A 27,169-nucleotide genomic window follows, 5' to 3' on the forward strand; every position below is an offset into this window, starting at 1 on the left:
GTACTGCAAGCACACTAAAAGGCTGCTGGGATTTATTATAATGTAGGGACAGAAAGTAACAAAGAGTGAGAGGAGGCTTATCAGCACAAACACCCTCATGGAGTAACTGCTGAATTAGATACAGCTGTTTTTTTCTTGAGCTTAAGACTTCAGCAAAGCATTTGTTTTATTTGCTTATGGCACTACAACTCTAATGAAAAACAACCACATAGCACTTTAGTAAAAGGACTAGCTCAAACACTTTTGCTTACTCTTCTTCAGGTTAGACACAACATCCAAGTGCAACAGCCATTTTGAAACAGCAAATCATTAAATGACATGTTTGTCTGATCACATGACTATGCATGAGCATATTTAAAGATAAAACATTTCCTAAGTACATTAAAATCTTAAGAGTCCGAATCTTTTCTATAAGAGTCCTATAAGAAAATTTTTATGTATAGGTATGTGTGTGTGTGTGTGTGTGTGTATGTATGTGTATATATATATATATATATGTATACACCCACACTATGTATGTAAACATTTTTATGTATAACAAATTCTGCATGCAAAAAAAAAAAATCCTTATTGCTTTATTATATTGTTTCATTTTTTTTAACAATAAACATCTTTATAAACTTATCACATATGACAAAGGCAATCATACATTTATATAAATGAAACCCTATTGACATAATTTTATTTGCAGACATTATACATCAGAAACCATATTGACATAATTGTAGTTGTAAACATTACACATCACTTCTAATCTGTCCAGTCACTGTCAGTCCAGCATTAAATAGCACATTGAAATCCTGCCTCCTATTAAACCTCATTCCTCCTTTGCATGTATTGTTCCAGCAATTCCCATTTGTCCTGTGTAATTTGCTCGTACCCTTTTTCTAAAGTTCCCATTTCCAGTTGTTTTAGCTCTTTTACTAAATTCACTACTAGTAAAGTTGGTTTAGACTGTGATTCCCATTTTCTAGTAATTGCTTTTTTGGCAGCCACCATAATTAGACTCAGCAAGGCCTTACTGCGTCTAGGCAATTCCAGTTCTGTATCATAGCTCCAAAATATAATTTCCTTAGTTACACCAATTTGCTCACCCTGTATCTCTAACAGAGCAGTCTGCAGGGAATGGTTAAAGTCTGCCAACTCATTACACTCCCAGAAGTTATGTTCCCAGTTGCCTCTTTCTTCCCCATCACACCTACAATATTTGTCAACCTCAGGAAAACAATTCTTTATAGTCTACTTGGGGTGTAAAATACCTATGTAAACACTTCCAAGAAAAGATCCTAAATCTTCTAGACTTTGTTTCATATTTGGGATATATATATATATATATATATATATATATATATATATATATATATATCCCCCATTGTTTCTTTGTGAATGTCTTATCCAGTCTCTCTACCCAATCCTTTCTAAACTCCTCTGATTGATTGTTATAGTTATCATGCAATATTTTGTATGCTTTACTAATCATTCCTTTTTTTACCAGCAACTTCTGTTCTAGATTCTACTAAAACTCTGCCAGTGCTGGTCTTTCACTTAGGATATCATTTTTTTTTCTTTCTCTTTGCCTATACTATGATATCAGTCCTTGATAGGGCAGGCAATCTCTGTCCTGCATATAAATTCTTGGCCTGTTTCCATTCTATTACTTTTCCCTCTCTGATTATTTGCTCCCAATACCTTGGTTACCAGTTTTTTCCAATAAATTCTTGCCCCATTTTCTTATTGTCTGTATCCCTAATTGCAGTCATTCCTGTCTGCAGAATCACATTTTTCCATTCCCCTTTTGGCATAGTTCTTAGAATACTTTCTGCTACTATATGAATATAATATTCTGCATGATTATTGCGATTTGCCTTAACAGACTACATCCAAAATCTCAGTCTCTCCTTGTTTCTTGAGCTTCCTCCCTGATTCATCATCATCCCATTCCACTTTGAATTATAGATTTCTGCTTGTGCTATGTGTAGGAGCCTAAACTGTGTAGCTCTGAAATACCATTTCAAATTGGGTAAACTGAAACTGCATTGTTAAATTGGAAGACTCAGCATATCCCACTTGAATCTTGCCATCTTCCTGTCCCAGATAAAATCCTTCAGTTCATTATTAATTGCTATCTACAACTTTTCCTCTGACTGATAAAAATAGGCCTGACCTGTGTCTAAAATTAAGGGGATTAAAAACATTTTAACTGCTTGTATCTTGCTATCCATATCCATATACTACTAGAGCTTCCAGTTTTTCAGTTTTTGTATTAACTTTTCTTTAGTATCTTCCTACATATCCTTAGCTGCCACACCAGAATACTTTTAACTCCATACTCCTAAGTAATTCATTTTATCATTTCCCCATAACTATGGATATTGCTGAACCAATTTGTGTTGAATACATAATTTACAGCAATTCCCTTTGTTTGAGCTTCATTAATTTTGTATCTGGAAAATATATGAAACTGTCTCAAAAATGTTACACAACACTGAAATGTCATTTTCTGATTTTATCGGGTGTAAAATGACATCTGCAAATAGAGCCAGCTTTTCTGGACCACCATACCAATTATATCCTTGAATTTCTGAGTCTCTTATTTTCTTTGCCAGTAGTTTTAAATATAATGTAAATAACACAGGAGAAAGAGAACACACCTGCTTGGTTCATCTTCTCAAACAGTCATTGTCAGAGAGAAACCCATCCACTTTAATTGTCACCTCCAATCCCTCACATATCCTCCTAGTCAACATTGTAATTTTATCAGGGAAAGCAAATGCTTCCATTGCCATGTTCATAAACTCCCAGCTTACTCTGTCAAATGACTTCTCTGAATCAAGACCCACAACAACAGAGGTAATTTCTTACATTCAGTTTCTATCTGGATTATCAGTTTTCCATTAATGTAACCCTCCATAAAACCACATTGATCCATGTCTATCAATTTTGGCATCACCTTTGCTATTCTTTTAGCTATTATAGACATAAACACCTTATAATTGTGGTTCAGGATTGAAATGGGTCTGTATGAAGCTCGTTATGATAGGTGTGTATTACAGCAACTACCAATTTCTTATAGAATGGTGGTGCTTCTGCTCCTCTTAAAATACTTTTAAACAAAACTTCCAGATCTTAATCAGTTTTTCCCTCCTAGCTTCCAGACTTCCACAGGAATGCCATCTATTTCTGGAGACTTTCCTGTTGAGTGGTTATAGATTACCATTTTTATATCATCTCCTCTTATCCTAACTAGTATTTATTTTATTTATTTGACATTTGTTTACTAGGAAGGTTGAACTGAGCCAAAGACCATTTTCATTGGAGTTCCTGGGAGAAATGTTGCATTAATTGATGCTCTTCTACCTCTAAACTTGGCATATTTAATTCTTCCATAAACATTTCCATTTCTATCTTTTCTCAATTTTCATATTTCTCTGCTTTATACAGACTTTAAAATGTCTGAAATATTTCTAGTATCTACAGGATCTCTTGTTATCTTCCTTGTTATAGGCTCCCTAAGCTTGGTGACAATCCTTTATACTTTCTGTTGCCCGAGTCATTGCCCTGAAAGTTTTTGTGCTCTGGCATTATTATCAAAAGATTTGCTTAACAGCAATCATTCTAAAGTCGTGAATATTATAGAGGTAAACCTTTATTTTCTACTTAGCATTTTGCAATTGTTCCTTCTCTTGTTTTGTGAGATTCTCCCATTGTGTAATAATTTAACATCTGTCAGTCCCTCTAAATAATTCTTGTTGCTTATTAACCATATGTCTCTTTTTTTATTTACACCCTATTTTTAAACTCCACTTTCATTTTATCCAACTCCCTAGCTATATTTTCAAAAGAAATTTCTGTTTTCTCTAATAACTTCTAAGTAATTTCCATTACTCTCTCCTTCATTTCCTCTCTTTTCAATGGATAGGTGGGAATGCAGCATTATCTCATTTTTATTTTAGTTATTATTAGTGCATGATCTAAAACTATTGGATATATATGAAAAATTTCAATTAGATGCGCATGTTCCTGTGAAATGTAAGATCTGTCTAGCCTAGCCCAGTTTTTCCATCTTGGGGAATAGGTTCATAGGTTATTAATAGTCTAACTGCCCTTGTGGGCCATTATAAGCTTAGCCAATTACCCCATAGGTTCATAGGTGTGTACTAGGCTAATGGCCCTGGAGCCTTTACAAGCCTATCCCATAGGATTACCCTGGCATCGTGCCACCCGACCCTAGTTTCCAGTGCCTCTGTCGAGTAGAGCCACTGGAGTGATCCCCAGGGTGAATTTTCTATTTCCCATCCACTCATCAAGATTTCTTTTGAAGAGGGCCAGTGAGGTGCTCTGTTTGACATGGGCAGTCTCTGGGTTATGAACTGTCCCTCCAGTAAGTTATGTTGATTGGGGTAATGAGGTTGAGGTCTCTAGAGCATGTGGTGCGGATGGACTGGGATTTCTTTCGATGTAGCATTTCTAACAGAGCTGGGTCAGACATGGCTTTGTAAGTCAAGCAGAGATCCCCTCTAAGTAGGCAATATGCGGGAGTATAGTTGGAGTTTGAGTCTGTCCATATAGGGCAAGTGTTTAAGGCCTAGGATCCTCTTCGTGAGGTACTCTTGTGGCCTCTCCATTTGTTGCAGGTGTCTAGTGAGATACATGCCAATGGGGCATTGTACTCGATGATTGGCGTAATGAGGTGAAGAGCAGAGGGAGATAATGACCTCTTTCTTTATGGATGCAAAACCCTTAGTAATGAGATGTGCCACATAGAAGGACTTTCTGACCACAGTTGCAGTGTGGTGGTCAAAAGAGAGGTTGCTGTCAACCTATGTTCCCAGATCTCTTATAATGCCTTCTGTGTTCAGTGGACTATCATCAATGTGATAGTTCATGGGAACTGGGTTTTTCCCAAAGGGAATGATGACATATTTTGGCATTGAGCTTAAGGCCACAGTTCTAACACCAGTCATTGGTCTCAGTGACGCCTTTCTGTAGGATGTCATTATCACTTGGGGAGTTAATAATAGTGCCCAACTTGCAATTGTTTGCAAACTTTGTCAGCCAGAGTCCCTTCGTGTTGGCCTGGACTTCTGAGAAGTAGATACCAAACAGGAGAGGACCCAGGACCGATCCCTGTGGGATTCCACACGTCTGGTTGGCAATCTGACTTGGAGTCAGCTACTTTCACACTGTGGGTTCTATCTGTGAGCCAGTTTGCAACCCAACTAGTGATGCAGGGGTTGATGCCTAGCTTAGTGAGTTTTTCTGTGATTCCTGAGTAGGGAATGGTATTAAAGGCCTTGGTCAGATCAAGGTAGGCTGTATGAACCACCTTGCCTTCATCTACAGCTCTGGTGACTGACTCAAAGAAGTCGACCAAGTTGAGCAGGCATGATTTACCCTTCACAAAACCAAACTGTGTGGGATCCAGAATTTGGAGATTCCCTATATCCTTGTTTATTAGGTCCATAATTATGCATTTCATAGCTTTGCATATCAGACTTGTCAGGCTAATGGGACGATAGTTCCTAGGGTCTGTAGTCACTCCTCCTTTGTGGAGAGGGATGACTATAGCAGTGCGCCATTCGGTAGGGACAAAGCCTGAGGTGAAGCTGTGATTGAGCAGAGCACACAGGTGAGGTGCCAGTTCACTCTGTAGTTCACGTAGAGCATAGCCAGGGATATTGTCAGGTCCCATAGGAGCTGTATTCTTGGACTTGGACAGTGCTGTTTTAACCTGTGCAGCAGTAATACTGGGTGCCTGGCAATATACTGGTATTATAATTGGTCATTTGGGGGGTTGATAGAGGGGTAAAGTTGACACTGAAGCTGTCGGCCATTATATTGATAATATCTGTTGGCTCGGTTTAGGAGGTACCATTGTGCAGTAGCTCAGAGCAAATCTGGGTATTGCCATGGAGGTTCTTTACATAACTAGAGAAGGTCTTGTGGTTGTCTTTACTATCTGCTGCAGTTCTGTTTTCATAGCATGTGAGAATCAAACCGTGAACCTTATTCTGTAAGGTAAATACCTTAACCATTATGGCAACCACTGAATTCACACCTTCCTTGCCAAATATTTTCATAAATTTCTTCAAAAATATACCTTTCTTTGTTATATTTTCCGTTTTGGGCCCCCCCAGACACACTTCCCTGCTGCACATCAAATTCCAGTTCCCACTTTTAAGTAATATTCCCTCCTAAAATCTGATTACTTTTCCCAGAATTTTCTTAAGTTCCATTATACCAGTTTGAGGTGAGTTATAAATACATGCCAGTGTAATCCTGCTCATTTATTAGTAGCCCCTTAGTACTACATATCTACCATTACTATACTTTTTTATTCATTTCTATAACTATTGGAGCTTATTTTGCTATTAATTTAAGTGCTCCTCTCTTCCTTTCTCCCAGGTATTCCACTGAATAACCATCCTGAAAACCTTTCTTTATCAAATTCACATGTTCAGTTCTTTCTAAACGTGTCTCCTGTAGCATAGCTATTTGCACCCTGCATTTTAATATAGTTCACTACTTTTTCTTTTTTGTATATATGTCTGAGACCATTAACAGTTAAAGATAGTATCAAAAGGGTCATTATGTTAAAAAGGTATTAATATCTTTTATTTGTAACATCTTTTTTGTTAAGTATTCAGTTCTAGAATTTGTTTTACATGCACACACTAATGTTTGGCAAGTTGACCTTTTATACATTTTTTCTTACAAAACCTTTTGTTTTATTGAAAGTCCTCAAACAAAAAAAATAAATACACCCCAAAAACATATTAACTTAATGTTAACACAGAAAAGTATGTAGATCATCAGACACTGAAGTTTTACCTTCCTGATAGGAAAAATTGTCCCAGACTGACAGCCACAATGAAAGACTTGGGTTAAACTAAAAGGAAGGTTATCCATGCTAAGGCACATGGTTCAGCCTGTGCTTTTCTACTAAGTGCTGTCTGGATTTGCCTTATCTTTATTGCTCTTACAGGATGAGGAAACTCTTGCATTATTTTCGGAAAACATTATTTCCTATCCATTGAAAGAAAGCCATTAAAAGAAAGAAGCATTCTGTTTTCATTAGACTATTATCAGATTGTCTCAATGGGGACGTGTGAACCAGATACAGAATCACTTCTTCAAGTATTTATTTATTTGTTTGAGAGAAGGGAGCTTTATTATTTATTTCAATGTTCTTTTTTATTTATTTACCTTCACTTAAAAACTTGTTGTTAGATAACACCAATAACCTTAATCCATCCATTCCCCTATGCAAGTATGAGAAAAAGCACATCATTTTTTTCTTGTGTCATACTCTTTGAACAGATGTTTCTTCTTTTTTATTACATGGCAGTGTCTACATTTCTTAAAACTGAACAAGGAGAATGAGAAACGAAGAAAAAAAAAAGAAACAGGGGCACCTGTTTAATATCCCTATTATACTTGAAAACAACTGAGAAAACTTTACTTTACAGCATGCAGATATTATGCACTAGACAAATAATACTATTAATAACAAAAGTTTGTTTTACTTATAGTTAACTGTTTCCTTCTGTTTCCCCTAAGTGCTCTTCCAAACATTAATGACATGAAGTAGGGGATATGCTTTAGAGTCTCCTACAAGTTTAACAAAGTCAAAAAAGTCTAATATTTCCAGGTTTTCTTGTTCTGTTATATTTCACAGATATAGTTAATGCTTTATAATCCCACATGTTTGTCATTTTCCAAGTTGCTGGTTTTATTCCTGTTTATCTCCATCTCCTAATTCCAGTTTATGCTTTGTTTCCAACATACTCTCATTCTTTTAGTCAATTCTTGCGCTTTTTTCTGTCTTTCAAGCATTTTCTTTTGAAACACTGGAATGTTTTCATTGGCACAATCTTTATGTGGTCTTTATTACCAGAAGAACAAGAAGCAGAATCTCTCTCTCTCTTTTTCACATCTCATGTTTTGTTCAACAAACTTTTGTATTATATTCTTAGCATATTCTGCACCAGAAATGATTTTTATCCCTCCAGAAAAGGATAACTTTGGAACCTAGAAAATCAGGCTGAAGGGTTGACTTGAGTGACTGATGCCAGATTGCCTACCTTAGAAGGAGACAAAAGAGATCATAATGTCATACACTGTTGTATTACTCCAGATGGTGACCAAAAAGAGTGGAAGAATAGCTAAACAAAGTATATATCTGTCTGTGGACTTAAACAAGGTACAAAAGTAGTTGTGCTCATGCTGCGTGCACAGGGGAGCATGATGCAGATGAGCAGATAACTTGGAATCTAAAGTGAATAAAGTTATTTAGGGGATGAGAAAGGAAATCACTCATGTTCCAGAGAGGGATTGTTGTTAGACAGTAGGTCACAGTGGGCAGATATGGAGCTCAGTGATGGGTATCAGTATGTAGCAGATTCACAAATCCTGTAGGGGGACCAAAAAGAGGAAATATAACTTCTGAGATTGTAATCTTTGGATGGCTTTAACATAGGTAAGACCAGTGCTATTGATTTTTTTTTTTATAGCTAATAGCTGATCTCTGTTAAACTATCAGTTCAACCATAGAACCTTACTTAGGTTAATTTCTGCAGCTTGGGTTCTGTAACTATTTGTTCCAGGATTACACCAAGTATGCTGATCTGGCCATCAGAAGAGTTCTGAGTGGTTTCTGTGACTTTCTGATTCTGACTGCCTCCTGCTGCTTTATACATTATTATACCATGACCCCCCATTAATATTCCAAAACGTGCACGCTGATTGGTCAGCGTGCACATTGTAAATCGACTTATACTAATGGAAAAAGGTCCGGTCGCCCGGACTTTTTCCATTAGTATAAGTCTTTTTTTTAGAACACTGTCTCGCTATGTTAAATGGGTTTAACATAGCGAGACAGCTTTAAAATAAGCAACGGAGATCTCCGTTGCTTATTTTAAAGCTGTCTCGCTATGTTAAACCCATTTAACATAGCGAAACAGTAAAACGCAACGGATATCTTGTTTTCTCCGTTGCTTTTGCCCACAGCTCTGATGTACTGCATAGGCATATGCATGCGCAGTACATCAGAACTGCCACGGAATACCAGACAGCTGCGGAAGGGCAGCAAGGAGGCATTATACAATGCCATTATTTAAGAAAATTAATTTTTTTTTCTTAAATAATGTCATTGTATAATAGCAATAACCCACTTCTGGGAGTGGGTAATGCTGGATTTACCCACGGTTGGCTTTGTTTGGTCCCTTGGGCTTCGCCCTCGTGACAAACCACGCCAACCGTGGGTAAATCCAGCATTATCTACAACCCAGGCGTGGGTTATTGCTATAGTCACCTCTTGTCAAATTCAGAATGTTGGCATGTGTTATCTCATTTTTGTGTGAGAGATTTCATTTCCTTTTTCAGGCTCAATTTTATTATGTCAGCATAGCATATTAACATGCAAGGGATGAGTTAAATTTTTTGTTTGTATATATTATAAATATGGTATGGGCTTTACTTTCAGATTCTAAATTTTTACATGTCATAGTATGATCTAAGAATAATACCATACTGTCCCTTCATTTTGCAGCATAACCTTTTTTTTAATCCTGTCAGCATTTTAATTAAGACTTTCTTTCTTTTTGCATTTTGTTGTAACTCCCGGATGCATTGATTAAGTGCATTTAAGTCACTGTTATTGAATATCTGTGTTTCATTGCATAAATCCTGTTTTACTTTCTTTTATACATTCACATTTATTTCCTAAATGATACATTTCTCTTCAGAAATCTGTAACACAGTCATTCTTATTTGCTTTAAACACAGAACACTTTACAAATTTAAGAAATGTCAGGTCCATATAAGCAGTATTATTTTTGTTGTTTAAGCTAGGCTACTTAATTATAGTGAGCACAAGTTTGTGTACAATTATTTATTATTTATTTATTTATTTATTCCAGTTTGGTGACTGGGGAGGTCCACTGGGCTCAAGATCCCATTTTCAGTGGAGGCCTGGGGAGAAAATCTCCACAATACAAAGTTACATTACACAGAGAATTACAAGAAAAATATTTGCATTGCAATCAACAGGTAGTATAACAATCAACAGGTAGTACTACAGTCAAAACAGATATCATTCAGTAAAGACAGCAAAACTATTAAATTTTTTTCAAGAGAAAGACAGGCATACAGCATGATGGCTGGATGTTACTGTTTAGCTACATTTATAATCTAAGTATATGAAAGAAATTAGGAAGGTATGAAGGTTAGCCAGCAGAGAAGGAGGAGCAGAGCTTGGGAGGTATGAGTTGGAGTGCAGTTACATTTTCTGTGAAGAAACAGGTAATAATGAAGTTGTGTTTTGAAGGTCTGTGGATTGTCACAGGTCCTCAGAGTAGAGGGCAGGGCATTCCATTTTTTTGGCTAGGGAAATGGAGAGTAGAAGCTGACCAGCTGGGCGCTTGGGTTTTTGGATGATTATAAGGTTTTGGTGAGTAGATCTAAGGGATCTAAGGGGGGTATATGGTTGTAGAATATTAGATAATGCAGAGCAGCTAGTAGGTCAGAATAATAATTTGTGGGCTGTGATGATTTGGAGGAAGTCAAGTTGATTAGGGAGTTCAAGCCAATTTAAAGAGTGTAGGGAGGTGCAGTGATGGGAGGAGGATTTTGCCTTGGTAGCGAATCTGGAGATTTTGTTGTAGCACACTTCCAGTTTGAAGATGAGAGTGGAAGATAGATTGGTAAGCAGAGGAACGCCATACAAAAGAGAGGGAAGGAGATAGGTAGTGGCCATAGTGTGTCTGGTGGAGAGAGTGAGGAAGTGGTTGTTTCTGTAGATTAGGCCTAGTTTTATGTGGGTTTTCTTGATGTTAAGTTGTATGTGAGTATTGAATTTTAAGTGTTTGTCGATGGTGACCCCCAGGAGTTTGGCAGAGGGAATGACTTCAATAATGGAATTGTTAAGGCAGGTAATTTGAAGTAAGTTTTTATCAATGGGAATGGATTTTGAGGGAGTGAATAGAAGAATCTTAGTTTTGTTAGCGTTTAGTGAGAGGTGGTTTTGGTGCATCCAGTTTTCAGTAGTTGATAAGGCAGTTTCAGTTAGAGACTGAAAATCAAATAGGTTAGAGGCGCAGCAGATCAAAGTGGAATCATCTGCATATTAGACAATTTTGGTATTTGGTATGGCTTTGTAGAAATCGTTAATAAAGATGTTAAATAACAAAGGGCCTAGTATGGAACCTTGGAGTACTCCTGTAAGGGTGGGGAGGAAAATGGTGGAGGCCTGGCCCCATTTGACAGCTTGGGTCCTGTCAGAAAGATAGCTGGAGAACCAGGAAAGATTTTCTTGGGAGATGTAAAGATTTGATAGATGATTTAATAGATGGGTGTGGGAAATGGTATTGAAAGCTTTAGATAAGTCTAGTAGAACAGCTGAAACTATGTTACCAGAGTCTCGAGCTAGACTGACAGAATATAAGAAGGATAGAAGGGCTGTATTGGCACTGTGTCTAGGGCGGAAGCTGTGTTAGGTAGGAGAGAGTAGCTGGTGTTCAGTAAGGAATGGCATGAGCTGCAGGTGTATGCATTTTTCAAGACGTTTAGAGATTGGTGAGAGGATGGCTATAGGGCGGAAATTGGAAACATTACATTTTTACCACCCTTGTGCAGTGGTAGAATAAATGCAGAACGCCATAGTATGGGTACATAGGACTCAAGTAGTGATCTATTCATCAGGATGCTGATAGGGAGAGCAATACCGTTGGAGCCAATTTTTAAGGAGGAGGAAGGAATGTTGTCGGGAGCATTGGTGCAAGGTTTAAGTTTGGAGAGAAGCTTTTTTATAAGGTAGGTGGATACAGGTTTAAGTTCAAAAGTAGGGGGTGTAGGAGAGGAGGAGAAAGCTTGAGCAGAGGGGGGTGGAGGGTTATTGTTGGGGAAGGTCTTGATTAGATCAGCAATAGAAGAGGTGAAAAAGCTGTTGAATAATTCGGTGATTTCTTGTTCAGGTTTACTAGTATCAGGACATGGGTTGTTTTTTATACCAGGCTTGAGGAGGGAATTAATAGAGCTCCAGAATTGTTTGGGGTTTTTTGCATGATTTATTTGGAGTTTGATGACTTGTTTTTTTAGCTTAGTTTCGCAGCTGTTTGTATTTAAGTAACAATACAGGCTGTTTATGTTGGAGATAACTTTTCCAGGTTTTGTCTCTTTGTAGCATAATTTTTTCGGTTTCTTTGGTAAGCCATGGGGTGGTTTTAGCTTTAATGCTTTTTGTTCTTATTGGAGCTATGGAGCTTAGGACAGTTAAGAATGTAGAGTTGAAATAGTCAACGGCATCGTCTAAAGGTAGGGTTTTTAGTGGGTTCCAGTTAGTGAACTTAAGGGAGTCAGAAAAGGTAGAAGGGTTAAAGTTAGCAAGGTTGTGAGTATGTAAGAGATGGTGTGAATGTGCGAAAGAGGGTGTAGCTCTATGGGTAAAGGCAGGGAGGCGGTCTCCTAATGTGTCAGGAGTGACACCAGATTTTGTCATTTTGTTAGGGTGAGATACCAGGATCCAGTCTAGGATGGAGCCTGGGGGGCTGGTTTTGTTGGGCCTAGTAATGGAGTTACTGAGTTGAGTGAAACTGAAGAGATTGATTGAAATGGTAGGATTAGGGTCGATGATTTTTTGCCAGTCAATATTTACATCACCCATAATATAGGTTTCAAGTTTAATATTAGAGGAGGTCCAGGAGAGGATGATTTTCAGGTATTGGTATTGTTACCAGGAGGAATATAGAGTTCTTGACTTTGTTTTCAGTCACTTGAAATTGTGCCATTTGTAACCCATTCTCAGCTTTCACATGCTGAGTCTTTACTTTTAGACTATGTAGAATGCAGTAGTAGACGTGATTTTTACTTGATTTAAATAAAGAGTTGCTTACAAATTTAGGAAATGTCAAGTCCATATAATCAGTATTCTTTTTGTTGGTTAAGCTAGGCCACTTCACTGTTATGAGCATGAGTTTGTGTACAGTTTTTGACTTTGTTTTCATACCCTTGGAACTTTGCCATTTGTAACTCACTCTTAGCTTTCACATCCTGACACTTTAGTCTTCAATCAGGTAGGGTATTTTTAACATTTTATAGCTCCTGGCATAATTCTTTCTTCTCACTTTGTAGATGCACAGTGTTAGCTTGCTCTAAAACATAGTTCTGTTTGGCTTTCAAGTTTGACACTAGCTAACTTCATTCCTTTTCAGAGTTATATTTTGTCATTTCTAATTCCGTTGACATTTTTTTCCTTTTAGCTTGTGATTTCACTTCAGTTAGCACTTTCAGGTTTACTGTCATTTTTTCTAAATAACTTGCACAGAAAGTTCAGAAACAGTTTAGACAAATAAACAATTTCTTTGTTTCATTTTTAATCTTTTGTACCAACCTTGCAGCTGACTACCGCTGCTTAGAGACAGTATCCCCTGGCTGTTTTAGTACTTCTAGATTCTGACTTCTTGCTCAGCTCTTATAAGACTGAATGTGTCTCTTTCATGTCTCTTCTTTGCTGTTGGCTAGCCTTTTCTGCAGAACCAGAATTCCTGAAATCACCTGTGTTGCTTTTTGTACTAGTTTTTCTGTAGGATTCAGAAAAGCTTAATGCTCAAACACTCCCATTCATATCAGGGATGTTTTTAGCATTTCAGAGCTGTACAATGGCAGAGGCCTCTAGAGTGGACAACAGTTCATCTTTTACCAGATGAAAATAAGTGTGGTAGTCCAGGGACATGGGTAATGTTAATTAGCAAATGTTGGTGGCATTGAATAGCATGCTCTGTTTAAAGAGAAAAACAGAAAAAGTATATGCCAGATGCCATACATCCATTCTGTTCAGTTGAAGGATTGGGGCTTTCAGCAATGCAGTAGATAAGTACAATGAAGAAGCCATGTGTACATGCATGTGTGTGTTTGAAATTGCCTATGCTGCATGGTGTGGTAGGGGGAACACTGACATGGTTATGTCTAACAGAGTAGAGTGCAATTAAGACAACATGATAAAAAGTTACTTAATGAGATGCTCATCAGTGCAGATTCATCATGTCTTTAGATTTTGTATTATCACTGTTATGCTATAGAGCACTGTGGCATTGCCCAAAGTACAGGAAGGGAACCTTTTGCCCTGATTCCTACGCATTTGTTTCTTAACATGATCTAATCTTAAACCTTTGTTTTGCTTTTCAGTGTTACTTACTGCATCTCTTTCAGAACCCTTGCAGCCAGAATCATCACTGTCAAATAAGGCTTTACTTTGCATAGTTATAATACTAGACTGCATAACATTCATTTGTTCCTGTAAGCTGGAAGAATTCTGAAGCAAATCAGTTTCACTGTACTATACTACAGCACTTTTTGTGAACATATATAATAGGTGAGCACTACATTCTTTTCTGGTTTGTAAACTCCTGTTGTATCCCAGCAGAGCTTAACATCTGATGTCCTCCCTTCTATGATAGCAGACCAGGTATGGGTTTGCTTATTACCACTTTTACATCTCATGTTCCAGTACAAGCAAATTTTAATAAATGTTGTAAGGCTTATACAAAACTTTCTTGCAGTGTACAACACTGAACTTCATTTCCTCTCTCAGAAGGTTTAAGTTTTAGATGCAGCACCTTACAGAAATGCTAGTTTTACAAAATGTCTGAGTTTTGTAAAGCAGATTCACCATACATCTATTTTTTTTGCAGGACTAATATAAGAACAGAATTTTCCTTTCCAAGATATCACTTTACTGCCATAGATTTAACAGTTCCTCAGTAGTAACTATTAACTGTTCATGAACTTTGCTTTTTTTTCCACAATTTCCTTACAACTGTGCATACAGTACCTACCATTCTTAGACTTAACAATGCAGTGTGTAACTGAACTTTTTTACAGCACTGACTCTTTAAACCAGTAAAAAGTTTGTAAGTGCTTTCATCACACTTTGCTTTTCCTTCCCACCTAACTTGGCTTGCACACATGCACATAAAGGATACAATCTACCAAACAATGTATTTTAGTATTTTAGGAATGATATAGTTCTACTGTGGTGGTGGTGCTGCGGTAGCGTTGTCGCTTCACAGTTAGACGTTGCACATTTGATTCCCATTTAGAGTGTCTTCTGTGTGTTGATATGTGTGAATGGACATTCCTTCACTGAAGGTTGTGCGTTAGGCCCGGAAAGCCAGCACGTAAAACTCTACTGCCAATCATTAGCGGATCGGAGTTCCGCTGTGGCGACCCCTAACTGGGAAAAGCCGAAAGACAGGAATGATACAGTTCTCTTCAGAAAGCAATAGCATGCATTATTTGTACTTGCTTTAAACCAACAACTTCTTACAATTTTAAGAAATGTCAGGTCCTTATAAGCAGTATTCTTTATTTTTCAGTGTTGTAAACACCATACTCTTAATTGTTTTCACCAGCTTGTTAAACTCTCAATTCCACACTCTATAGTACTATTGACTTTACAGTCAGCATTTTGTTTTTCAGCTTTTTGTTTCACTGCAGAGGCTTCCATTTGTTGTAGGTTCATTCTTTCTGATGCACAGTTTATTGAGGTGCCAAAACATTCACCAGTGGACTTTTCTTATAGTCATTGGGTAAACCACAGAATGCACAAACATTACTGGGTTTATGTTTGGTCATCAGTACTTTTGAGCTGTTTTGGCTGCACCAAACCATTGAACGCAACCACCAGAACCTCACACAGTGTTTATGCTTTAATGTATAGTACACTTTAGAATTGTCTGCTATATTTTTTAGAAAGCCAGTACAATGGTTTTCCTCAGTATGCCATTGCTTCTGAACACAGACTTTGTGCTGCTACAGGAAATTGTTCACAGTGCAGTTATTTATTTATTGACATTTATTTGTTTGCAGTTTGTTTTCCAGGATAGTCCGTTGGGCCACAAGGAGCCCATTTTCAATGGAGTCCTGGGGAGAAAAGCTCCAGAAAAATACAAATACATAGTACATAAAACATACAAATCTTTAGTACACACACTAATAAACATTACAGTGATAATAAAGAACAAATCATAGAAATTTTGAATTATAAAAATTGCATCAGAATAAGTAAGTAAAAAAAATGAGAGGAAAAGCAGGCTTGGGGTATATTTAGAGAGAGACCTAGAGAAGAGAAATTGATAGAAGTAAGGAAGTGAGTGAAGAAGGGACAGTAAGAAGGTGTAAGGTTTGAAGAGGTAGTTGTTCACATTTAGGGATAAAGTTTATTCTAGTGTTGAACTAGTACTGAGCCAGATTTTAGCTAGGAAAGTTTATTCTAGTGTTGAACTAGTACTGAGCCAGATTTTAGCTAGGAAGTCTTTTAGAATGGTTTTGAAGGATGGGAGAGAGGGTACTAACCTGGTGAATACAGGTAAGGAGTTCTAGGCCTTAGCAACATGGTGCACATGCAGACAATACCAAGTAGATTTGATAGGTTTGTGGACAGACAAGAGTTTGTATTCACTGGATCATAATGACTGAATGGGAAACATAGTTGTGTATAATGGTATTTAGTGCTGGACAGATAGATGGATGCTGGAAAATTCTATAGGTGATAAGAAGCTGTATGCATTTTAGTTGATGGGGTAGTTGTAACCATTTTAGGCATTTTTAGTGCTATACAGTGGTGAGTTCTGAAAAGTTATTTGCTGAAAATTTAGCAATGTTGATATAGCGTTGTTCAGGTTTTGATTTTTGTGATGCCTTGAGGTGAGCAAGGATGGAAGCACCATAAAGATGTGTGGGGAGGTGATAAGTAGTGGCAAGTGTAGTTTTAGCTATGTTGAGGGGAAAGTTTTTGGCTTTGTAAAACATTTTTAGTTTTTGCTGAGTTTTTCTTATGCAATTTTGCATTTGTAGGTTTAATTTAAGATTATTATCCACTATCATCCCTAATAATTTGCTATGACAAGTGACTTCAAAGGTTGTATTATCAGAGAGAGAGAGGACATTTGTTTTTGTTAAGAGAGGTATTTGAGGAAAAAGTAGTAGTTTATTTGGCCGTGAGCATGAGTTGTAAGTTACAAAGCCATATTGCTGTGGCGGTTAAAGTTTCCTGTGTAATTATTTGGAGGTAGGCCATGTTGCCAGATGTGCAAATGAGTGTGTAGTCATTTGCAAAATGTATTAGGAAGACCTGTTGTGTGGGTGTGTGGAGGGTTTTGGTGATACTGTTGAAAAGAAGGGGACCCCAAGGATAACTCCTTAGAGTACATTGGTGTTGATTTGGAGGTGTGGATAGAGGGTGGAGTGCCATTTTACTGTCAGATACCTATTGGACATGTAGCTTTTGAAGCATATAAGGAAGGCCTGAGAGTGGCCCAATGAGGACATTTGAAGTAGACGTTTGCTATCACAAACTGTGTCATATACTTTAGATAAGTCTAGAAATAAGAGGTGACTAGTCTGCCATTATCTCTAGCTTTATTAACAGTATCTGTGTAGATTGGAAGTGCAGTGTTAGTACTTTGGGAAGGATGGATGCCATTTGTTTTGGGTCTATGTCATTTAATCGATCTTCCATATGTTCAAACACCAGAAGTTCAAACGGGGAAGTTCGAAAATTGAAAATGTCGAAGCCACAGAAATACTAATTCTTTCCAAGGGAAAGAATTTGGTTGGCTGTTTTTGTGGCTTCGACATTTTAAGGTAAGTGTGCGAGTGTGACGGACATTGGGGTTAGGGTGCGGGTAAGTTAAGTGTGATAGTGACGGATGTTAGGGTTAGGGTGTGGATAAGGTAAGTGTGAGATACTGATGGACTTTAGGGTTAGGGTGCGGGTAAGGTAAGTGTGCGATAGTGACGGACTTTAGGGTTAGGGTGCGGGCAAGGTAGGTGTGTGATAGTAATGGACTTTAGGGTTAGGGTAAGGTAAGTGTGTGATAGTGACGGACCTTAGGGTTAGGGTTTGGGTTAAGGCTAGTGCATAGATAGTTGTGTATGTAAGGTTTAGTGTAGGTTTATTAGGTTTTTGGTGTGCTTGTGTTGTGTGTGTGTGTTTTTTGGAACAGCAAATTTTTTCCCTGGGAAAAAATTCACTCTTCTGAGGTTTCGATGTTATCACATTTTGAACTTCCAAGTTCGAACATATGGTGTTCAAAATTTTGGAAGTTCGATTATGTGACATAAACCTGTTTTTTTTTTTTTTTTTTTTTTTGAGGGATGGGCATATACTGGCAATAATTTCTTAGATTTAGGGAGTTTCCAGTAACTTTCCCCAGGTCTTAAGTAATTTGAATCTACAATGCTTAAACTATTATTGATTTAACTTTTCCATTTAAACTGTAGTAATGATTCTTTTTTGCAGTTTAAGAATTCAACTCATCCTTACAGTATTCACTGTCTGTGCATGCCTAGCTTCAGCAATTTTCTGAGTAACCACTTGAGCGTATACTTCATGCTGCAGGAACATTTTCTTAGTTCATTTCTTTCAAATGTTTAGTACAGTTGCTATGTAGAGCCCTGCTAAAAAACACTGCAAAATTTTGTACCACTTTATTGTAATTTTTAACAATACTTAACATTGTAATCCTGTTTTCTGTGAGTGAATTTAAACTTGTTTTAAGAATCATTTCATTTACTTCACTCTCAAAACAAATTTTTTTTCTGACCAGCTTCTTTTTCATTCCATTCAGCACTTTCTAGTGCAGCTTAGCAAACAGCAATTAAAACTTGCATTTCACTTTGAATTTAGTGAAGAGAATACAGCACCGAGTATCAGTCAGTCAGTGCGTCATTCATCAGTGCTTTTTGGGAGTGTTGCTCCTCAATTTCTACTTCAGTACACACAATGAATTTACAGTGAATTCATTCAAAAGCATTTTCTTACCTCCTTGTTGTGATTACCCATATCAGAAGTAAAATTTTGCCCCAAACTACTCATAAATCTTGCATTCAGACCTCTCTCTCTGTTCCTGCACATGTGTATGACAACATACAAAGAACAGCAATTCTGTCCTCCTGTAGGTGAGGAAACTAGCAAGTATTATCACTACATGTAGCAATGCAAGAATGGCAAATAGTGTATTTTGGTATGCTTTTGACCAAACCTTACCTCTCATAACCACCAGTGTAGTATTTAGCAAAAAATGGGGATGTGCTTTAAATTTAAGTGCCATTTATCTACAATGCAAACTTAAAAAAAGACACATGGTCACTGTCACTTAAAGTCACAGTTGGTCTGTCTCAACACTAAGCAGTCATTGTTTCATTTCTCTTATAGTCCCTAGAACAATACCTGAGGGACTGTGCTGGAGACTGACCTCTTTTGGAAGTGGACTCCCAATTCTAACTTCCTGGGTCCTGTCTGTGAGTCAACAAGCTTATACACAGGGTGACATAATGGTTTATAATTAACCTCTTGAGTTTGTCAAGAATGCCAGAGTGTGGTTTGTGTCAAATAATGTGGCCAGGTCAAGGTAAGCAGTGTGAACCATTTTTTCCCTCACCTGTTGCTTTTTTGATGTTCTCAAAGAAGTCCACCAGGTTGAGTCTGCATGACATGGCCTTCATGAAACAAAACTGGGTTGGGCCCAGTGTCTGGAGATTTACTGTTTCATTATTGATTATTTCCATGGTAATTCTTTCCATGACTTTGCATATGAGACTAATGAGACTTATAGGTAGGTATTTTGTTACCAGGGTCTGTAGATGGCCCACATTTGTGCAGAGAATTGATGGTCCCTGTTCTTCATTCATGATACACAAAGCTTATTTAGAGGGTATGGTTAAATAGTGATTCTAGAGGGCTTGATAGGTAATGTTTCATGATATTTAGAAGAAAGCCTTGGATATTGTCTGGACCTATTGATGTAGTGTTCTTGGCCTTAGAGTGAGAGGCTTGAGGATCTCTTCCCTAGTGATAGTAGGGGGAGTTACATTTGGTGGTATTTCCTGAGGGGAAGATGGAGAGGGAAATAGAGGCAATGTTAGAGCTGAATTTGTCTGCCAGTTAATTTGCTATACCTTCTGGCTCAGTATAGGTGGCTCCATTAACAATGAGCTCTGCACACAGTTGTGTATTGTCTTTGAGGTCGTGGACACAACCAAAGAATGCCTTGGGGTTGTCCTTGACCCAGGAGGCCAGCTTTACCTCAGATTCTCTTTGGTAGACTTTTTTTTGTCCTCACAGATGTCTGTTTACTTTGAAAGTGCTTTTATCCTGCTGGGTGTGCTGCACCTCTTAATTGTTGCTATGATTTTCTTCTTTCTGTTATATGGAATATTGATCTAATTCCAGCAGGGTGGCTTGTTTTTTGAGTTGGTTCTGTACTTACTCTTGGTAGGAACAGCTGCCTCTGTGCCTGTTTGTTTATTTTTCCAGTGATTATTGAGTAATTCTTCTAACTTTGTCTGCTGCTACTACTGTGAAATTTAGCATACTTAGTTGTATTGACATGTTTTCCTGTCCTTTGCAGTCACTCCATTTTTATCTAATTTTTCTACATATTTTTCCACAGACTGTATTTGAGAGGAACTGTCGTTCAGATGACTGCACTGCAGACTTAAAGATCCAGGGCAAGTTGCTGCTGTCAAGGTATGTACCTTGTTAAGCAAGAATTTAAGACTATTTCCTCAAAATGTGTGGAACATTTTGAGATGGTTTCAAGTATTTTCAGGATATAAAAATTAATGAAGATAAAACAAAGGCTATAGCCATGAATTATTTACACTCAGACAAATTGGTTCAGCATTACCCATATTTAGAGGTACATGATAAGAAGTTGTACTTGGGAGTATGAATTAAAATGTTAGGCTTATGTTATGGTGGTGGTTAAAGATATGTGGGGAAGAAACTAAAGAAAAGAAAAAAAAACAGACAAACTGGAAGCTCTTGTTTATGCATATGGATAGTAAAATACAAGCAGTGAAATTGTTTTAGTCCCTTTAGTCCTATATACTGGTCAGGCTTATTTTTATCAACATGTAGATAAGTTGTGGATAACAATTAGTAAAGAATTGAAGGAATCTGTCTTGGGGGAATGGGCATTATTTAAGTGGGACATGCTGATTCTTCCAGTAAAATAAGGTGTGCTAGGACTAACTGATTTGAAGGAATATTTTATTTGTAGTTTACATGGTTAAGGTTAATATACATAACTCAAGCAGAATGTTATAATTCAAAATGGAAAAGGCTGCTGCTGATGATAATGATGATGATGTGAGGTGTTCAAGGAAATAGAAATTGGGATTTTGGATGCCAGTAGTAATAACTATGCAAAATATTATATTCATAAAGTAGCAGAAGGTGTTCTAAGAACTAAGACAGGATGAAAATGGGGAAAGGCGATTTTGCCAGTAGGGATGACTGCATTTAGGGTACAGAAAATAGTGAGAAGGGGCTGAAGTTTACTGGAGAAAGAAACCAAGGTATTGGGTGCAAATAACAGGAGAGGGAAAGGGTATAGAGTGGGATGAGGTCAAGAAGACATTGGGACTGCAGGCTAGAGACTGCCTTACCTACCAGGGACTGATATCAGAGTATAAGCAAGGATAAAAGTATAGAATAATCTTAACTGAGAGACCTGCTCTGGTAGAATTTTTAGTTGACTCCAGAACAGAAATTGCGGCTAATGACTTATTGATAGGACATATAAATGATTGTATAAGTATAAGAATCAATCCTAGGAGGTCAGAAAAGATTGGGAAGAGAAAAGTCCAGAAGGTTTGTGGGCATTGCTTGCAAGTGTTTGCATAGGTATTTTTATACCCCAAGCAGACTTCAAAGAATTTTTTTCTCAGATAGCAAATGTTGGAGGTGTTATGGGGAAGAAATAAGTATCTGGTAAAATATGTTCTGGGAGTGCAATGAGTTGGCAAATTATAAAAATTCCGTACAGAGTACTATGCAAGAAATATTAGGTGATCAAATGGCTGTAACTAAGAAAATTATTCTTTTGACCTGGGACACAGGATGTGAACTGCATAAATATATTAAATCCTTTTTAAGTTTAATCATAGTGTCTGCCCAAAATGAAGACGCAAATCAAAGGATAAACAAACTGTATTTGAAGTATTCAATATTTATTTATAATTATTTATTGATTTATGGATTACTTATCCATACTTCAGACCTTTTATAGGGGCACCATTGAAAGTCTCCTGACCAACAGCACTGCAGTCTGGTATGGGAGCTGTAATAATCAGGTCAGAAGGATCTCAAGAGAGTTGTAAGGTCAGCAGAAAGAATCATTGGCACCTCTCTTTCTCCTCTGGAAGGTCTACACAAATGCCGGTGCATAGACAGGGCCAAAAAGATTTCCAGCAATCCAACACATCCTGCCAATGGTCTATACACTTGCCTATCATCTGGCAGGAGAAACAGAAGCCTGCATTGTAAGACCACTAGGCTAAAAAACAGTTTCTTTTCGCTCTCCGTTAGACTGTTAAACTCTTTGGCAAAATGAACCATGATGTCTGTTACATAACTAGCCAATCAAAGGGCTTATTTTATGGATGTGCAATAACTAAGTGCAATACTAAGGTGGCACACCTACACACTGAAGGACTGTAAAGTGCAATATACAAACTGTGCAGTAATTCAGTGTAATCATAGATATGCTGCTACTGTTTCAATTTTACTTTGACAATATTACCTTCATATTGTTCCTTGTCTTCCTTGTCTCCTCTTCTGGAATGGGTGTGGGTCACTGCTGTCCCACTTTACTTACAAATTGCTACTTATTAAATTTCTACTGTGATATTTTATTAATTTTTCTCTATCTATATGTGCAACTATTTCCTGCATTGAGAATGAGACATTGTAATTTCGTTCAGCTATACTGCTGTGTAGTTCTGAATGACAATAAAGTTTTCTTTGACTTTGACTTTATTTATTGACATCTGTTGACCGAGAAAGTCCACTGGGTCAAAAACCCATTTTCATTGAAGGTCTGGGGAGAAAAACTCCATTTGCAAATCCCAAGAAATATTTTAAGATCATATTATATTTACAGAAGTAACCAAAAGTTTTTTTTACACAATTTTCTAAAGATTAGAAATACTTAAAGTTTTATACAGATGTCCTTCAAGGATGCATCTGCAGTCCTAACAAATGGGTTGTCCTGTCGTCAGGCAGCCCTTCGGTCGGCCGGATTCCAAAGTCTGGGTCTGGCTTCGGCTGGTGTCGCACTTCACCCGACGTCATAGCTGCAGTTATTCGGGTATAAAGGCATCAGCCAACGCCATTTTCCTCAGTCTTTCTTGCCACGTGGCGCCCGAAGCAGAAGCTGTTCGCAAGTGCCGGTCGGTCAGATCCAGAGATTACTACTACCGAATACTACTTCGAAGACTTCTAAAAAGCTAAGTACCCCGTTGGGGACTCTTTCTTGCCTCAGCCGATGTCAGAAAAAGTGAATAACTGTTTAACTTGTGGGAAACAAATACCTCATAAAGATTTCCACTCTTACTGCTTACCTTGTTTAGGCCCAGACCATGATGTAGCAGCTTGTCTAGCCTGTGCTTCTTTTAACCGACGGACGCTTAGACGTCGGTCGGAGTTTGCTGAGCAGTTTTTTGGTTCTGATTTTGCATATATTATGCCGTCGGATCCTCCGACTACACAAATTGCCAAAGAACGCAAAGAGAAGGACCAACACTCGCGGTCCACGGTTTCGGCCGAAACCGCGGTTAAGCAAACCGCGAGTGTCTCGGTTTCGGCCGAAACCGAGCAAACGGTCCTTGTTCCAGCCGAATCCATGCCTTCTACTGAGGCCTCTTCAAACCTGGTAGAATCGGCTTCTGAAATACAACCAGCTACTGTGGTTTCACAGGATTTGTCGGACACTATCCCCTTGGATGTATCCAGCCCTGCACGTGGAGCTGCTAGGCCTCCTGCAGCCATGTCCATTAAGGCTTTTGCCAGGGCTAAAGCAGCCAAAACTACTAAGTCTGTGCCTGTTAAGCCCCCCTCTCACAGGCCCAGTTCCAGTTCCCAAATGCTTTCTTTGGCAGAGGATCTCATCTCTTTAATAAGGGGATCCCAACCTCATCCAGACAGGGCCTCTCAGCCTCCTCCTGAGAAGAGACCTAGAGCAGAGCCCCCTGAGCCAGTGTCTACGGATGATTCCTCAGATGATTCAGACAATACAGACCCTCCAGAGGCTCCTTATTCTCCCTATGAAGACTTTGATGCTGAAGAGTCGATTCCTTCTGCCTCTCCACCTGAGGAATTTTCCTTTGGGGAAACCTTACATGCCATGAGGGAACAATTTCAGTGGCAGGGCCAAGACTTTTCAGATTCCAGGAAAAGGCTTAGGACCTTTTTGCATTTACCACAACATAGGCCTTTAGCTATACCTCCAGTTCTTTCTGTTGTAGATGATGCATTTAATGATGCTTGTACTGCTCCTGATTCTTTACCTCCAGCCCCTGCTAAGCCCGATAGGTTCTACAGGGTCCCGGACACACATCACCATTTATACAAGGCTCCCTTTGCAGATCCCGAGACTATCTCCCAGGGGCCTAAGGCAGTAGCATCTACCTCTGTTAAAAATCCCCTCCCCTCTGAAAGGGAATCCAGGTCCTTAGAGAGATGGGGTAAAAAAGTATACACCTCTGCTACTCTGTCAGCTAGGGCCTTGAACTGTCAGTTTCATATGATTCAATATCAGGAGTTTATGCTTGATCAGTTAACTAAAAAACTGTCCTCTGATGATACTTTAGATAAGAAATATGTTCTGGAAATGGTGCATAACATTCAGCAAGTTAGTAACCATTCTTTAAAATGCGGCTATGATGCACTGGAGGCTTCCTTTAGATCAGCCATGACTGGCACAGTTATCAGAAGGCATGCATGGTTGAAAGAACAGGCCTTGCCGGACCATGTCAAATCAAAATTATTAGATGCTCCCATGGACAAGGTCAGTTTATTTGGTTCTCCTGCTCAGCAGGTATTGAAGAAAATGGAAGAGAAGGCAAAATCTGTACAAACAGTGAAAGATTTCTTACAGGTGCAACCTCCGAGGTTTAGCAGGAACTGGCCCTCCAAAAATTGGTCCTTTCCAGACTCCTCTAAAACACAGAGAGGCAGGAATAGGCGTTCAAGAGGCAGAAATCAATCCAGGGGTGCCTACAGGGGACGCCAGTGGCAGGGCAACAACCAGCGAGGCACAGACACAGCCACTACCACTACAACAGGACAATCACAGTGACTTGACCCTGGCACCGCCTACCAGGGAACAGCTAGCAGCACCCTTAGGCGGAAAGCTAGCCTTATTTTCAAAGAACTGGCATTACATCACAAGGGACAAGTGGATTTTGCAAACTATAGACCAAGGTTACAGGTTTCATTTCCATACTCTACCAGGAAAAAGAGGAATGCCAAACCTACCACCAAATCAAAATATAGAAGCTCTAAAACAAATAGCTCAACTAGTAAGAATGAGAGCTGTGGAAAAGGTACCATCTATGGAACAAGGAAAGGGATTTTACTCCAGACTCTTCCTGGTACCAAGAAAAGAGAAAAAATGGAGGCCTATTCTCGACCTGTCCGCTTTAAACACATTCCTTATTGTTCCAAAATTCAAAATGCTGACCCTACAGCAGCTTCTTCCCATGCTGGGCAAGGAGTCTTGGCTGGTAACTCTAGATCTCAAGGAGGCATACCTGCACGTCTCCATACGATCAAATTGCAGAAGATACCTCAGATTTCTTGCAGGATCAGAGCATTATCAATTCTCAGCATTGCCCTTTGGCTTATCTACTGCGCCCAGAGTGTTCACGAAATGCCTGGCATCAGTAATCGCTCATTGCAGACTTCAGGGAATACAAATTTATCCCTACCTGGATGACTGCCTCATGCAAGCGGACAACAAAAACAAGCTAACAGAAGACTTACAAAGAGTCATTTACTTGCTGCAAGCCCTGGGATATACAGTCAATATAAAAAAGTCAAGGCTGATACCATCCCAAAGAATAACCTTTTTAGGTGCAGAGCTGGACACATCAAAGCAGATGGCATTCCTAACTGGGGAAAAACAAGAAAAACTTCCTCTCTACTTCTTGGCATTAACAAAGCAGAACCATCTAACAGCAAGAAAAGTACTGCAAGCCCTGGGCTTCATGGCATCCTGCATAATCCTGGTCCCTCAGGCCAGACTGCATATGAGAAAGCTACAGTGGTACCTGAAGAATTTATGGTCTCAACACAGACACAGCTTAGAAACCAAAATCCCACTAATACCATGCCTGAAGCAAGAGTTCCTATGGTGGGCTCATGCCTGTCAATCAAACGCAGGTTTGCCCTTCTACAGCATCCAACCAAGCCAAACCATCACAACGGACGCCTCAGACCTCGGTTGGGGGGCCCACATGCTGGACAAGTGCATACAAGGCCTATGGACTCAAGACCAACTGCACCTGCACATAAATCTAAAGGAAATGCTAGCAGTAAAATTGGCAATCCAGACATTCAGACCATTCCTCCAAGAAGGACAGTTGATGATAAGGACAGACAACACCACAGTTATGTGGTACATCAACAAACAGGGAGGCACACATTCATACCCTCTATACCGGATGGCACTGGACCTATGGAATGTGGCTCTGAGCTACAACATTCAGTTACAGGCAATTTTTGTACCGGGAAAAGAAAACATTCTAGCAGACATATTAAGCAGAACTACCACGGATGCCCACGAATGGATGCTACACCCGGACATCTTCAAAGCCATCACAAGAAAATGGGGACTACCACAAATAGACTTATTTGCATCCCCACTCAATCACCAGCTCAAGAAATTCTGCACAAGAACGTTCCACCCACTTGCTTGGAAGGTGGACTCCCTATCTTTCAGTTGGAACAACCTGACAGCATATGCATTCCCACCACTTCCTTTGATGCACAAGGTGCTATTGAAGATCAAAGAGGAACGTCCAAGGATCATTCTGATAGCTCCAGACTGGCCAAGGCAACATTGGTACCCATTACTGAGGAGCATGTCTCGGGGACAAATGTGGACACTACCCCTGATACCATTGCTGTTAACACAGAACAGCTACAGCATACTGCATCCAAACCTGAAAACTCTGCAGCTGACTGCCTGGAATATTACATAAGAGCAACTAACCCAAATTTATCCCAAAGGGTTAAAGACATTATCCTTGAGGCTCGCAGACCTTCTACAAGAAAGAATTATGCAGCAAAATGGAAAAGATATCTCATTTGGAGTACTGCAAA

General features: G+C 38.8%; 1 protein-coding gene across 3 annotated transcripts in view; it reads left to right on the forward strand.

Moving 5' to 3' along the window:
• ITGA9 (integrin subunit alpha 9) overlaps positions 1-27,169 on the forward strand; it is a 5,160,704-nt gene that overhangs the window by 2,451,105 nt on the left and 2,682,430 nt on the right. For all 3 annotated transcript variants that reach the window (XM_044065011.1, XM_044065010.1, XM_044065009.1), the window contains exon 17: positions 20,451-20,527. In XM_044065011.1, the coding sequence (XP_043920946.1) occupies positions 20,451-20,527 (77 nt within the window). The remainder of the gene's footprint in view (positions 1-20,450; positions 20,528-27,169) is intronic.

Source organism: Protopterus annectens, chromosome 3.part0, assembly GCF_019279795.1.
Source record: "Protopterus annectens isolate FY-2018-M chromosome 3.part0, PAN1.0, whole genome shotgun sequence".
NCBI classification, from domain to species: domain Eukaryota; kingdom Metazoa; phylum Chordata; order Ceratodontiformes; family Protopteridae; genus Protopterus; species Protopterus annectens.